Consider the following 15,418-nt stretch of genomic DNA (forward strand, 5'->3'; position numbering starts at 1 on the left):
AGTCTTTCTCAGTTTATGGTGGCATAATAGGTATGTTTTTACTCTTGGTTTGCCGTGCATGCAACAGATTTTGCATGAAAATGATTTTTTTTATGACCAGCTTGAATTGAGGGGATGAATAGAATAATCACAAGTTTTCAATGGTTCATTACGAAAGGTGCATTACTCTGTCCTTAATCACCAAAGAAATGCTGTCATAAACTTCCAAAGAAGAAATGTGCATTATGATTATGATAGCTGAACGCTTAAATGTGTGCATGATCATAATTTATTTTGCTGTATGATACAAATGAAGTTGTTTTTATGCAATTGTGAGAGCGATTAAATTTTATTGTGCTTAGGAATTGTGCTTAGGCATGTGCTTAGGAATTTAACATTCATAAATGATAATACTGGGGTATATACCATTTATAAATTCAACTTAATATACCTTTATAAAAATAAAGATTGACTGCTTCATATTTGTTCTAGATGTCTTTTTATTACCGGCAACACATAAGACTTCGCTCGTACCCCCCGCCCTGCAAACAGGACGCTGGGATACTCTGATGAGCTTCACAGAATCTTGTGAAGGAAGTGGCCTATGACCTATGTAAAAAGCATCTGGCTGCAGCTGCTCAAGACCTCAGTTAGACAATGTGCGCAAATGCTATCCGAAAACTTCCCGTAGAAATGCGCACAGTCCATACCGGATGTGATTTCTGTTTCAGCGCGGACCATGTGGACAAAATTTTGAGTGTCGCATAATGCAATCCGACCGTTCGTGATTCGAAACGAAGCCTGAGCATGTGACGGGAATTGCAAATTTACAACAGATAAGTTTTAATAAATAAAAGAGTAATGAATCAGTCTTAACGGCCGTTTCAAACCTTGCAGAGTCATGACCTTGATGACGCGTAGGTCACTGGTCACGCAAAATCCAACCAATCAGAGCGTGAATTCATCAAAGTATCCCAGCGTCCTGTTTGCAGGGCGGGGGGTACGAGCGAAAACATAAGACCAAAGTGAGAGCATTGAAGGAATGATCACAAAAATCTATGGCAGCTCGCAGATCCCGTATTTTATGCCATTACTGTATGTATTCTAATGCGTGCGGTAGAATCCATGGAGTAAACTGCGGGCGCGCGAAAACTGCACGGGTACGGTACGGAGTCGGAGTGAAAGACGCGGCGTGCGAAACTAGACTGCAAGTTTATTGGGGTTAGAACATCAAGCTTACTGCCTACTGGTGACGAAAACAGTCGTGTTTACCATGAAGTTTACGGCACTCCACAGTGGACTGAAAATGCCCCTAATTGGTTGTGAGTTGTACATCATCGCGACACTTACTTTGTAATTTGTGCATTTTGTCCGTTTGAAGCAACAACAGTGTTCAAAATCTAATGAAGGATACTGAACAACTAAGGCCAAGTTCGGGCAAGGACCATTAGTCGACTAGTGGTTGATTTGTGACCATTGATCTCCATATACACAGACTGGATAGGACATCGCGCCGTGTTTGTGCACGAATGCGCGGCCGAACAATGGCGGCGCGTTTACTGTCAGACGGGTAAACGCGCAAACGCGCATTGTGCTTTCACTTTGTTTACTTTGGGAAATGGATTATTGAGTGAAATTTTTCTTACAGAAGGGAGTTCAAGCGAAAACAATCTTTAAAAAAGAATAACTGAACGATGAAGAGTTACCCTCAATCCCTCCAAACAGCTTTTCCACACTTTCTTGATATACACTTTCTTATTATGCATTTTCGAAATTCAAGAACCCCTAGCTGGAGTTACCCAGCCCTGAGTTTTATCATTGGGTTGTCATCTAGGGCTGGAGCGCATTTTTCTCAAAACTTGTAGTATTTGCAAAAAAAAATTGGAAAATGTTCAATTTTGTCCCCGTTACACACTAATTGCAACTGCAACTCACCCCAAACTTGCCTGGAATAACCATTACACAGGTCCTTGAAGTAAAAAACGATCCACGATGAAGATTCAGCCTACAATTGCAGTGAAAACAGGAGGAATAACCGCTAACTTGACAACCTTGCTGGATTGGCCAGGACCGCTATTGGTTTGTGCACAAAAAAATTTGTGTACAATGAATGGCGGTCGATTAACAGGCACAGAGAGCGATCGCTGTCAACTACTCGTTTTGCCGGCTGCGCTGGCTGTTGGCGTATGACGTCACGCGGAAGCGTAACACCCGATGACTGTTTCATGCACTATTGGTTGCGGTTCCAGTACCAAAGCTGTGATGCGAGTGGTAAACCTTATACTAGTGCATAAAACAGTCATCGGGTGTTACGCTTCCGCGTGACGTCATGCGCCAACAGCCAGCGCAGCCGGCAAAAACGAGTAGTTGACAGCGATCGCTCTCTGTGCCTATTAATCGACCGCCATTCATTGTACACAATTTTTTTTGTGCACAAACCAATAGCGGTCCTGGCCAATCCAGCAAGGTTGTCAAGTTAGCGGTTATTCCTCCTGTTTTCACTGCAATTGTAGGCTGAATCTTCATCGTGGATCGTTTTTTACTTCAAGGACCTGTGTAATGGTTATTCCAGGCAAGTTTGGGGTGAGTTGCAGTTGCAATTAGTGTGTAACAGGGACAAAATTGAACATTTTCCAATTTTTTTTTGCAAATACTACAAGTTTTGAGAAAAATGCGCTCCAGCCCTAGATGACAACCCAATGATAAAACTCAGGGCTGGGTAACTCCAGCTAAAGAACCCCCCCTTTCCTTTTCCCTTATTTTTTTTTTAATCCCTCCTCCTCCCAAAAATGATTGTAAGTAAATTGCCATTTCATTTTGGCACATTGGTCATGAGAGCACACTGAATTACTCAATCAACGAAACGAATAATTGTATTAATAATATGCTAAAATGACATCATATTTTTTTAACTGAACACTCACACGAGAAATTGTATGGAGATTCATTCAAATGATTGATATATTTATTAAAAAACCTGAACATACACCAATTACAATCTAAAAGGTAAACAAACCTTAATTTAACAAGGTAATCAGTAAAAACTTCTTCCCGTCCCTAGATTGATCAGGGAATGACATCGTTCATCTCTTGTGATATTGTGTGAAAGGAGATGAATCACAAACCAAAATAGTACTTTACTAATTTTGTCAAAGAATAATTCAAGCTACGCACGGTCTTGTTTATAATTCAATGTTTAGCTATACTTCTGAAAATAAATATAATTACTTATAAGTGTAACGTGAATCGTTTTGTGAGCGAATATGACGGTGTATATGGCTATAGCTAGTAATCTTATATAACGGCGTACACAACATAATTTCAAACCGTAAAAGTACTCATTGCTTTCTTCACCATACAAACTGTCAATAATGTGACAGTCATCTTGGGAGCTCATAAAAATACTTGCGTTGAACTCCACAACTTCTTTCCAAAACCAAAAGCAATCATTGTTAACAGTTCCACATCGTAAAAATTGATTAAGTCAAACGCTCAGATGCCTATCACATCGCATGTTCCATTCAGTGGATGATACAGTCCATTCCATCCCTCCGTGAAGTTCTCCATTTTCGTCCGGCTCGGTCCTGCAGCTGGTGGTTTTTGCTATATGGCTTTGTTGAAGTTCTTTGTTTGATATGAAGGTCAATCGGCCAGTTGTGCAGTAAGTTAGCATAAACCATCTCCTCGGTTTCTCTTTATAAAGAAAAATAATAGAAACATTTCGGTAGGCATTAAGCCAAGGTAGCTCTACTCAGTGGAGCGCTGGAACTTCGGTACCCTCCGTACAAGCTTGTACGGAGGGTACTGAAGTTCCAGCGCTCCACTGAGTAGAGCTAAAGCCAAGGCAGATATAATTCAATCAGATTTTGCATATAAAAGTTATAAAGGTTATTCGAATAAACTATTTTAAACAAGTCAACTTTTGTTCATTGCCATTGCCGGGTCAGTCATGCACGTTTAGGCCTATGTCTTAAAAAAACATGGACGGCGACCAGCATGACAGGTCTCAGATCGCATGGAATTTGAACAGAATATCTCGCTAGCTACCACACAGGCCTCCATCCCCTCAAACTCAGAGCGACAACACTAACGATATTATAATTTGCTATGTTCATATTCCTCCATGCCATGTTGTATAGGCCTCGTTAAAAAGCAACTTACTTGCGAATAATTGTCCTATTCTTCAACGCTCCTTACTTCCCGACTCCAGCAATCTAATGCTGCGCACACCTTGACTATACTCCTCATCGATTTTGATCAATTTAGATCTCTGTTTCTCTTATTCTTTCAAAAATGACAAAGAAACCGAAGAAAACCCAACTTCATTTTTTAATCCTCCGTCCGAAAGTGTACACAATTCGAATGCGAATTTTGTGTTCTCTACCCTTTTCAAAAAACGCGCGCGCGGACGCACGTTCGTACGCGATGTCCTATCCAGTCTGTGTATATGGAGATCAATGTTTGTGACGTACCTTACGCGTGCGCACATAGCAACGTGCGAACGTCTCTACTCTAGTCAAACGCTGGTCAAAATGTCATCGCAAAACTTCTGGATCCTGGTTCTCTGCTATTGGTTACCAGCGAAGCAACCAACCCCAGTAGGCTGGTTCCAAATAGTCGACTACCGTAGTCAACCACCGTCGACTAGACAGAGTTCGGGCAAACGTTAGTTAACCATTGGTCAACTATAGTCCTTGCACGAACTTGGCCTCACCTGACAATGCCTGATGAAGTTTCAGCTCAGCTTCAGCTGTATATTCCGAGAAAAACAGCATTCAAGGATCTCAATTTCAAATCAAAAGTTGCTGAATCATGTTTTGAATTGGGCCTGAATTCAGCGTCCGAGACGCGTTCTCACTGAGCCGATTGCAGCTATACGCAATGTCGCGCACTGATCCGATGAATTATAGCAACCGCGTGCACGTCGTGTCAATGCTTGTGCGTGCTTCGCCGAATAACAAAACGAACTACTAATTTAAATTTTCCTACGGTGCGTCTTGAGACGCACCATTGGAAAGGCCTTCTTTCGTTGATTACTTCAAAATGATAGCTTGCCAGAAAGAATAATTTCACAGGGAGTTTAGTCCCCTTACCGTCTTTCAACCAAGTATGTTTTTCAACAATAATTACGCCAGTGACTTTTCGGATGGCTGCAAATGATGGACTATATATAGCTTTAAGTACAGAAGAAAAATAGGGAAACACAATTCTCATCAGCACACAAATCAAGACAGCTAGGTCGATTGAATAACTGTAATAAAAAGGCATTCACATCCAATTGTGGTTTGAAAACGATGGCAAAAATATATTTACATAAAAAACAAACAAGTCTGAAGTTTTAAGGCGAGACCCTTGGGTTTATAGGGGGCCGGGGGGGGGGGGGGGCGGCATGGGGGGTAAGGTTGCAAAAGCTCATTAAATAGTTCCACTAGGGTTGACGCGTGCATGAGTTTAAACCCCAACGTTTCAGTATTTCCTTGTTCTGGCATAAGGGAGTTGTCTGTCTATGAGGCTCCGCTACTCAGAGCATCATAGTTCTAGGAGTATAACCATCCTCAATCCTCCAAAGTCCTCAGAAATATTGCACTTATGGGGATGTTCAAATGAAGGTCGGATGCCAACGGCCGCAAGCCTTCAACAACCCTGCCTGTCAAAATGCTTACAGCCTCAATCCTCCAAAATCAACCGATACTGAATCATGTCCATGGCCCTCTATCCTCCAAGATTGTATGTTGCATTCATCCTCAATCCTCCACGGAGCTATAAAAACGGATAAAAATCGGGTTTTATTTCCAACGTCTTTCATGTCTTTCCCAACAGTAGGAAGTGATAAGCTGCTTGGCCATGACGTCGTGTACAACGCGCTTGATGCTGCATTCAAGTCGGGCTACAGACTAATCGGTAAGGATAAATCCTGATGTTGACATTTGAAGAAGCATAACTTTAACGTTCCTAAGTTTGTGTGATGGGCCACATAAACAGAGCCCTCTAAAGTGACTGCATAGAGCCAGTAGGCTTGTTTTTCAAAAACATAGTGTGCCCAAAATGTCTTGTGTGCACGGAAATCCAGGAATTTGAAACTCAATGGTTCTTGAGTCTGGAGTGCAGACTGAAGAAAACTTGCGTGTCATGGCAACCGAAGAAAACTGGCGTGCAAATGAAAAGATGTTTTCATCGGATGATGTCAGCCTGCCCCCACTTTTTGATCAGATCAGGGGGGGGGGGGGTATAAATTGACCTGTTATGGAAGAATCGCGTCAACACAGCTTGTGAAATATTGTCCAATTACATGTTGTATACAAAAGGATGCGGAATGCGCAAAATCTGAGACAAACAAAATTAGTGTACAAAAATTCCATAGGGTTGTCAAAGGGGCATGGTTAACTCGCAAATGGCGAGAGGTCAGTAAGGCCACAAAAAATAAGGCTCTGGTTTCTGGTATGCGCGCGCGTCGCCGTAGCCATGCGCGTTGGCAAAATGAAAAAGTTTTTTTTTAAATGAAAGATGATGTCTCAAAACCGCCAAACTCACTGGTTTGACTGGAATCCTGCTGCTGCACAATTTTAACGTGTTTTTAGATGGGGTTATGATCGAGAATAAGCTTTATGTGGCCGCTCTGGTCTCCCATAATATTTGCACTAAGTTTAGTCGGGCACTATTTGCAGTCATCAGCCGACATTTGAAGCAAAAAAAAACAGGTAAAAAAAAAAAAAAACCACGTCGCCGCACCACTTTTTGGGCAAGCTCCATACCAGAAACCGGAGACTTATTTTTGTTGGCCTAAAGTGAAGTGTTTTCTTATTCCACAGATACAGCAGCCTGCTACAGAAATGAGAAAGACATTGGCGACTGTTTGCTGGAACTCCTTCCAAAACATGGCTTAAGCCGGGAAGATATATTCCTGGAAAGCAAACTTGGTAAGCAGGCAAAGTTTTAGAGGAATTAAGATGCTGTAATTATGGTATCCTGAACAAAGTGGAAGGATAAACTATTTCAGGAGAATTTTACGGTCGCACCAGAAAGATTAGACGTATCGTCGTGTCCGTGCAACAAGGTCGTATCCCAAAAAATGGCGTGTGACGTCACGTACATGAAACGCGAGTTTTGAATTTCAAAGGTCGTATCTCACTTAACCCGGATGTACACGCAAAGTCAGTGGACGTCGCGATACGCGAGATTCGACCTTCTTGCACAGAGGGTATTCAGGTGAGATTCGACTTTGTTGCAGAATCGAGTTACGACCTTGTTACACTGACGCGACAATGTTGTATACACATTAAAATGTGGTAAAAGGGGGTTGAGGTTTAATTATCAAAGTGAAGGATAGAAACAACATTCTTACTGTTTCCCTTGGCACTGATATCAGTTTTCCCATGACACTGGCTTGTCAGGAACAAGACAAAATGGCGCTATTTAAGACAAGTTTTGTTAACCCTAACCCCCTAGGCCCTTGTTGCTTACAACCATCCTCAATCCTCCAAAATCCTCCAAAATTTTCCAAAATTTTGCAACTCCGCCTAAATTTTTCAAAATTGTCAGACAGTCCTGCCTCAAAATGCATTCATCCTCAATCCTCCAAAATCCTCCTCATCCCAAAACTTTGCACTCGTGTTTAAATGAAAGATAACCAACGCCAAATCCTTCAAAATCATCAGACAGTCCTGCCTCAAAATGCATTCATCCTCAATCCTCCAAAATCCTCTTGTGCTTCAATCACCATTCATCCTCAATCCTCCAAAATCCTCATGTGCTTCAATCACCATTCATCCTCAATCCTCCAGAATCCTCATTTGATTCAATCACCATTCATCCTCAATCCTCTAGAATCCTCCAAAACCGCCAGGAGGATTTTGGAGGAGTGAGGTGGGTTAGGGTTAATTAATGCTGTAAGAAGAACTGTGTATTGATTCAGGCAAGGTTCTGCGGCTCATTATCATGATCATCCACCCTCTTTCTGAACAAGCAACAAATTTCCCTCAATTTTTATTAGAACGTAGAAAGCAAAACTCGTAAGATTTACGTGACCCCAGGATTCGTCTAAATTCAACGTTGCATCCTCCTTCAGATCCCAAGGACCATGGCTTAGAGGAAGCCTACACAGCCTGCTTGGAGTCCCTCGCTAAGCTGCAGACAGACTACTTGGACCTGTACCTCATCCACTGGCCAGCCAAGGCCAAGATCAAGTCGGATGATCCAAGACACGCTGGCTACAGGAAAGAGTCGTGGATGGCCCTGGAAAAGCTGTACAAAGAAGGTAGGTTAGTTTGTATTACTACAACTGTTATAGTAGTGAGCTAGCTGAACGTGCTTCTTTCAATCAACAAAGTAATTTCTTCAGAGGTGGATTTGATTTGTAATCTAAACATGTCAAATTCATCATGATTTTATTTAAGTTACGCTGCACATGCTTGGGGAGTGCCTGGGATCTCAGGGGTGTGAAATCTCAGCTTTAAAGCTGATTTCTGCTCTTTTTATGTTGCATTTCAGCTTTTTTTTCAGCTTTTCCCTCACTTGCTGTGTACAAAAGTATAGGAGATTTCCAAAGTTCAGCTTTTTCACACCTTTTCCAGCTGTTTTCATCAATTTTTATCATTGGTCACTCACACCCCTGGGATCTGCCAGATGACCCCAGGAACCTGGGTGATCGAGTGATAAGACATTTGCAGCATTAAACAGTAGGTTTTGGGTTCGAGTCCCACCAGATAGAGCATACAGTAAACTCCGGCTAAACCGACATCGTACAACTCGTCAAATCGCTCAAGTCGGCCGTCTGACTAAAGTCCCGATTGTCCGTAATGCATCATTTCCATTGAATTTTTTATTTCTAAGTCGGCTTTTATAAGTCCCCATTTTGCTCAAGTCGTCGTGTTACTCTCGGTCCCCTTTCCATAAAAAGCACTACAAAATCCTTTGTGTAAGTCGGCATTCAAAAAATCACGCATTGCATCGACTTCCTGTACTGCAGTTGGCAAAGTGTCGAGTGAAAAGTGGTTTGGCACGGCCCGTGATCGCTGCATGCATCAGTGTCGAAAAAGGGTGTCCTACTGCATACATCGCATATGCATCGTGAGCATATCAATACCAGTACCCCCTCTAGGCTGTACGCATGCGCTCTGTCCATTTTGGGGGTCGTCTTATTGAATGACTACTGCTGCAGTCAATGCGTGCGTGGTATATACCGGACCACGCACGCATTAAATTCGTTACTGTGCACGTACATACATGTATGTATTGTGGTCTCCACTATCAATACCCCAAATGTGATGATACAATTCGAGGATTAATTTGCTGGATTCAACTCAAGCATTAAGGAGATACTCCAGGGTAAATCTAAGCCAATTAGTGCAATGAATCATGTGTGCAAAAGACCATTCATGTAAGTCGGCAAAATGACAACTTACAGCAGATATTGGCATTCGTGTAAGTCGTCACAAATTCTCAGGTCCCGAGAGTGCCGGTTTAGGCCAAAAAAATATATATTTCTGCTTCCGATTACATGCCCTTCAAAAATAGGGTCGGTCGGTCAGAATTTTTTTTTTTTGGCCAATTTTTTTTATGCAGATTGAATGGGGTATTCAATTATATGCGAAGTTTTAGCCTGAACTATTTCCATTGCACTACGAAAGCTATACACGAAATGGCAACAAAAAGTGAATGAAACCTACCTTTAATTATTGTCAATATATTTACATTCGATAATTTCAAAAAATAATGGAAAATTCAGGTCGTTCGCACCATATGCACAACGCTAGTCAAGACGCGGGGAGCTGGCCAAAACTCTGAGGTGTGTGATGCGAGCATGTGTGGCGAGCGGCCCGCCATGGGCCGACAGACCTGTTTTCACGGTCAAAAATTTCGGGAAACACGCGGCATGTATCACTCCAAATACGAGTAGTGCGATCTCAAAATGAACTCTTGAACACAGAAAATACATACACAGACAAGCTAGATCAATTCTGTAAATTAACTTGCAAAAATGTTCTTTCTCCATCGGTGTTTTCTTTCTCCATCGGTGTTTTCTTGGCATTTTTCACGATGTCGAATCCGACCAGTTGACAGTGGCCTGCACTGCTAGCGCGCTATCGGTCGCGATCGCATAGCTATGGACTGGTTACCGCATTTTCATCATGTCTTCTAAATTGGCCCCTGCGCGGCGCGGCGGGAACCAGTCGTCGCCACGTGATATAGTCACCGTACGGACATAGTTTATATCGCGAAGCGAATTTGTAAAAATAACGGAGGTTTCTTTTGAAAAAAGCGAATGTAAGTAAGAAAACAAATAAATACAAGCATTTTTTGATGCAAAAGGGTTGTTGAGAGGTATTTTGTGAAGACAGAAAAGACAACAAAATTTTATTTTTATTTATTCAATCTTTTTTTTTTTTTTTTTGGGAATTGCCGATAAATTTTTTAGGGTCGCAGCCTAAAAATAGGGTTGGTCGGGTAACCGGAAGCAGAACTATTCTTTTTTTTGGCCTTAGCCGGAGTTTACTGTACATTTCAAATTCCCTTGCAGGCTCTCACAAACCACTTAGCTTGAGCTGTTCTGAAATTACGTAATTGAAGGAGTGAAGGGCAGAACCCAATTGTAAAATAATTGTACATTGATTGATTTCTTGTTTCATTGCAGGCAAAGTGAAGCACATTGGCGTCTCCAACTACACCCTGAAACATCTAGAAGAGATGGCTTCCTATGCTAGCATACAGCCAGCTGTCTTACAGGTGAGAATTATCAAGTGTTTAAGTATTAATCAATTACCACCCTTGTAGGGGTGTGCATTTACTGGGTATGTGAACTGGGTACCCGATTGAAAAAAAAACGGGTACCTGGGTACCCGTTCATTACTAAACCCAACCCAAAATTCAAATCTTGAAAGGTGCTCTTCAGATTGTTCATAAAGGTCATAGAGCTATATTAAATTACTAGAGTGCTAACTCGATGTATAAAGTAATGCCTGATGGGCGCATCCATGTTTGTGCACAAGCTTAAACGCTTTGAAGCCGCTCTGGGCGCAGACATTTTGAATTTATGTCTGCGTTTGTAGAACACAATCAAAATAGATGGATTGAATTGTAAATTTTTTTTAAAAATGCAACGCGCAAGTAGAAGATACGCAAACAATTTAAGCGCGTCATGACGGTTCAGAAACTGTGACGGCAAAAAGCATCTGCAGCGAATACGCGCACACGTTGCGCTGTTTACGTAGAGCAAAATGACACGCTCATTTGCTGATCCTGCGTTTCGGTTTTGGGCGTATCGGCTTCGATGACGCACCGGTATGGAATACAAATGTAGATATTCAAATAGCCGTACAAAAGCCGTACAAAATTTCAAGTTTCCAATAGGTTTGTGCACAAACATGGTTGGCCCATCAGGCATTACTTTGTACATCAAGTTAGCGCTCTAGTAATTTAATATAGCTCTATGTCCGGTACCCATTTCAGTTGCACAGTTCTTCATCCTTGTATGGCTGTTCAGTCAAAATGTTTTTTTCTTTGTTTATGCATTTCTGTTAATCTGACTGATGCAGGTATTATGTCTTAATTTGAAGTGCTTAATTGTTTATTTGAACAGGTGGAGTACCATCCATTGCTTGTCCAGAGGGACCTGCTACAGTGGTGCAAAGCTAACAACGTTCTCCTGCAGACATACAGGTCACTTGGAAAAGGGAAGGTAGGTACATGGTTAAAAAAAAATCATCAATTAAATGGGAGGTTTTGGGTTCGAGTCCTGCCAAAGTTTACTTAGATTGATAGAACCCAGGTACACGACTTCTGAACTTGCTTCGAATCCCAATTAAGCCACTAGTCTTTTCAACTGAAAATTGCCTGACTTTATCTGCTTGAGCTGACTGTGGGACTGCTCTTCATCTCCAGTTATTTTCCTTGTCTTCTCTCTCTTCACATTAATTTCTGATTCATAAATACCTCAGACAGTTTAGCCATTCCTATTGGTCGAGAGCCCGTCATGTAGCCGGTCTTAAACGGATGATAAAGACATGGCTAGCTGGTCTTAAACACTTTTCCAGTGTCACATAAAATGTGGACTCCTAAAAATCCAGTGCCTCTAACCGTTTCATTGGTTGAACGTTCACAATCCTCACGTAGGCATGCGCAACACTACCAGTGAGTCAGAATTTTATAGTTCTAAATTCAAAACGCAACGCCCCAGGTGCGTTCTGCGCGACAACGCGCAGAACGTGCTACGCGCGCGTCAATCTCCATAAAAGGGTTGTTTACATCTTACTCGCCAGCTGAACACTCCATTATTTTGCTAGAGGGATGTTTCAAAAAGCTTGAGTGAACTTGTTGATTAAAATCGGGATTTTTTGAACGAATTCCTTGATTTTTTTTACCGAAAAGGTATTTATGAATGGGAATAAATATGTGCTCGGTCGGTATTAATCACTCTGTTTAAGACCGCTTAGAGTCTGGGTGCTGATAATTACCCTCGCCTCCGGCTCGGGTAATTATCAGCACCCAGACTCTAAGCAGGCTTAAACAGAGTGATTAAAACCTCTCGAGCACACATTTATTCCCTTATTTAAAATTGAATTTCTAGTTTCTCCTTGATTGATATTCACAGCTGTTGTCGGAGCCTGTGGTAGTAGCTATTGCAGAGCGTATCGGCAAGATGCCAGCTCAGGTTCTACTCCAGTGGGCCATACAGCAAGACCTAGGTACGTAGACTGTCTTTAAATCTTTACATACTGAGAAGTTTTGGAAAGCAAGTCCTCTGTCATGTGACGGATACCATTGGCAACCGGTTCCCAGCTTAACTTTTCCTAGCTAAAGTTTCCTAATAACTTGCTAGCAATGTTTGTCCGCCCCGTAAATTTTCAAAAATGAGATATGAGGCGGACATTTTTCACCCTAGCTTTTTACAGAGCCAAATGCCAATGCAGAATATGAGTTTTAAAATTAATGTGGTCATGGAAACACTGAGTTGTGGTTTCAAATGATGATTTTTTTCCCCTTTTTAAAAAAATCTGTAACAGGTGTCATTCCAAAGTCAACAAATCCAGACCACATAGCCGAAAACATCGCCGTCTTTCAACACGGCGACAAGTGGCTAACAGAGGAAGATATGCGTAACATCTCGGACCTTCACCGTGGGGAAAAGTTTTGCTGGGATCCGTTGCGTGTCGCTTGAAGCCGGGGCCAATATTGTCCCTTTGAGGTAAAGCATATTCTTAATTATTTCAATATTTTTCTCTGGTAACAAATATCTAAAGGGGCACTAGGTCCTGAAATCCCCGAAAATTTCATGTTTTGGATTGTTTACTTAGCCTATTTCAAACATCTGGTTGAAAGGAAACCAACCTAATGTCTTACCGTGATATCCTACTTTTAAATGTTATTTCCGATGAACATCATCTCGTTCAAAGCGCGTTTTGTAGCACAATTGGGCTGTTCCAGGACCTAGTGTCCCTTTAAATACATTTATATATATTTTTTTAATACAAGGTAATCGTTGACACAAAAATAATAATTGAAATTAAAAAAAAAAACCTGCTTTACCTCAGAGACTCAATGTTGACAGGCTTAGTTTCATAAAGGTTATTTTTGTTTTATATATATATTTTTTTATTTACTATCTTTCCACAGGTGTTATTCCGAGGTCAGGTTCCCCGACACACATCGAGCAGAACATTGCGTCGCTCGATCTCGAGCCACTCGCAGAGGCCGACTTGGACGCGTTGACCAATCTTCACAGGGGAGAAAGGCTGTGCAGGGATCCGACAGATATCGTGTGAAGAAGGCAAGGCATGATACTGAGTACAACTCCCAGGATGCAAAGGCTGAGTGAGGGCGCTCTGTTTTTGGCTATTGGGTCTGTGCAGGCAACATAGAGGGCGCCGTTTTACAATGACCATTATCTGCTAGCTTTTTTTCTGACTCCAAAAACGGGTATTTAGAGCTGTGCTGAATACATGTATACCAAATATCCAATTATTTGATCGTCCCGTGATTATCAGTATTTTAACAAAAAGAATGCCCAAAATTTGGAGCCGTCTCAAAATGATGATGAAAGTCGGTAAGGAAATTGTATTCTTATAAGTTGAGAAGTTTTACTGTTTGTCAAATGCCACATTTTTGGACAGCCATGATTTGAACGTTTCTCTAAAACCTGTGAAATGTCAGCGAGTCAGGGAGAAAAATATAACGATAAAGACACAATATTCAGAAAGGTTTTCACCATTTTCAACTACACAGCAAGTACGTATAATGATTTTCCCTTTAATTCGGGCGATTCACAATGCAGTGCGCCACCAAGAGTTTGCCACGGAGAGTTCATTTTTCCAAGTGCATTGGGAGATGGTCGACAAATTTGCAGCGCGGGACATTTGAAATTGTTTTCGGTCAGCGGTTTTCGTAAGCGTATGATTCGAGGCTCTGTTTGCCCATTTCTTTTCTTGTTATCAATATGGTGTTTTTGGTAAGGCGGCAGAACGCGATGCCCCAATCTATGACATATTTGCTCAAGTTGTCTACCGACACTCATTCAAATGGGTCATGTTTTGTCGGCGGTGAACTTGAAAAATGAACTCTCCGTGGCAAACTCTTGGTGGCGCACTGCATTGTGAATCACCCGAATTGAAGATGCAGGGCATGATTGCGCAATTCTTTGAACTGTTTTCACCTCAAGACTTTTCCATTGTTTCATGTCGTGACCTAAACAGACTTCCAAGATTCAGCCTTAGCAGGAGTAATTTTTTGTCAAAAAGAAATGACACAATAAGAAGACCTTCAATTTTGTGGCTGTGCTAATCAGAAAAATGCATCCTACAATTAATGCAGTAAGCAAAAATCAGCGGGGAACCAGTTAAAAGTATGCATTCCATGCCATTCTTGCTGGTGACCAATTTGAGCTAAACAAATGTTTGCTGCATGTAGCAGTTTTTTGAGCTTAGCAGCTTAGGCCTAATGAAATTGTCCCAAGGGCTGAGAGGATATTTTATTAGCTGATAGAGGGCGCTTTAATTATTCAATTTGGAGGTTAAACAAAGTCAAGTTTTGCAGTATTGTTTTGAAGAAAAAAGGCCAAGTTTGAAACGATGTTGCCAAAAACAATAGGGTGGGTGGGTGCGTAACATTTAAACAAATTTGTGCTCTAAATTCTATACCCAAAATAATTTTTGATTATTTCTCATTATATTTTTTCATGGATTCATAGCAGTAAACATATGATCAACTTTTCATCTTGCATTTGGTGAGCTGTTCATAGGTTTCGCTGCATGGTGTAGCAAGACTGCACATGCGGATCACTAAAAATATTAGATTTTTTTTTAGCGCAGAAAGATGCCCGCAAAAACGAGGGGGAGGCATTATCAATCCTTTTATTTTGGGGTGTTTTTTTTAAGAAAAGATTTAAGTCTGCATTGTTTCCTAGGTTAGGTTAGGTAATTGGAGACACGGGTGTTTAGGCCCCCCCAAA

At 41.4% G+C, this 15,418-nt stretch overlaps 1 protein-coding gene across 2 annotated transcripts; it reads left to right on the forward strand.

Annotated features, from left to right (window-relative positions):
- Positions 1 to 991: 991 nt before the first annotated feature.
- On the forward strand, positions 992 to 14,293 carry LOC119719771 (uncharacterized oxidoreductase YtbE-like). 2 transcript variants are annotated; one of them, XM_038189259.1, is made up of 9 exons: positions 992 to 1,301; positions 5,800 to 5,880; positions 6,789 to 6,896; positions 8,045 to 8,233; positions 10,610 to 10,701; positions 11,555 to 11,653; positions 12,566 to 12,659; positions 12,978 to 13,159; positions 13,588 to 13,718. In XM_038189259.1, exons 1-8 carry the CDS (start codon positions 1,253 to 1,255, stop codon positions 13,130 to 13,132), a joined length of 867 nt encoding a protein of 288 aa, XP_038045187.1. In that variant the 5' UTR covers positions 992 to 1,252; the 3' UTR covers positions 13,133 to 13,159; positions 13,588 to 13,718. The 2 variants fall into 2 exon arrangements, with proteins under 2 accessions (XP_038045187.1, XP_038045188.1); XM_038189260.1 differs by lacking the exon at positions 12,978 to 13,159 and having other exon boundaries at positions 13,588 to 14,293.
- Positions 14,294 to 15,418: the final 1,125 nt, after the last annotated feature.

The sequence above is a fragment of the Patiria miniata genome, unplaced genomic scaffold, assembly GCF_015706575.1.
Source record: "Patiria miniata isolate m_02_andy unplaced genomic scaffold, ASM1570657v1 HiC_scaffold_8, whole genome shotgun sequence".
Classification (NCBI taxonomy): Eukaryota; Metazoa; Echinodermata; class Asteroidea; order Valvatida; family Asterinidae; genus Patiria; species Patiria miniata.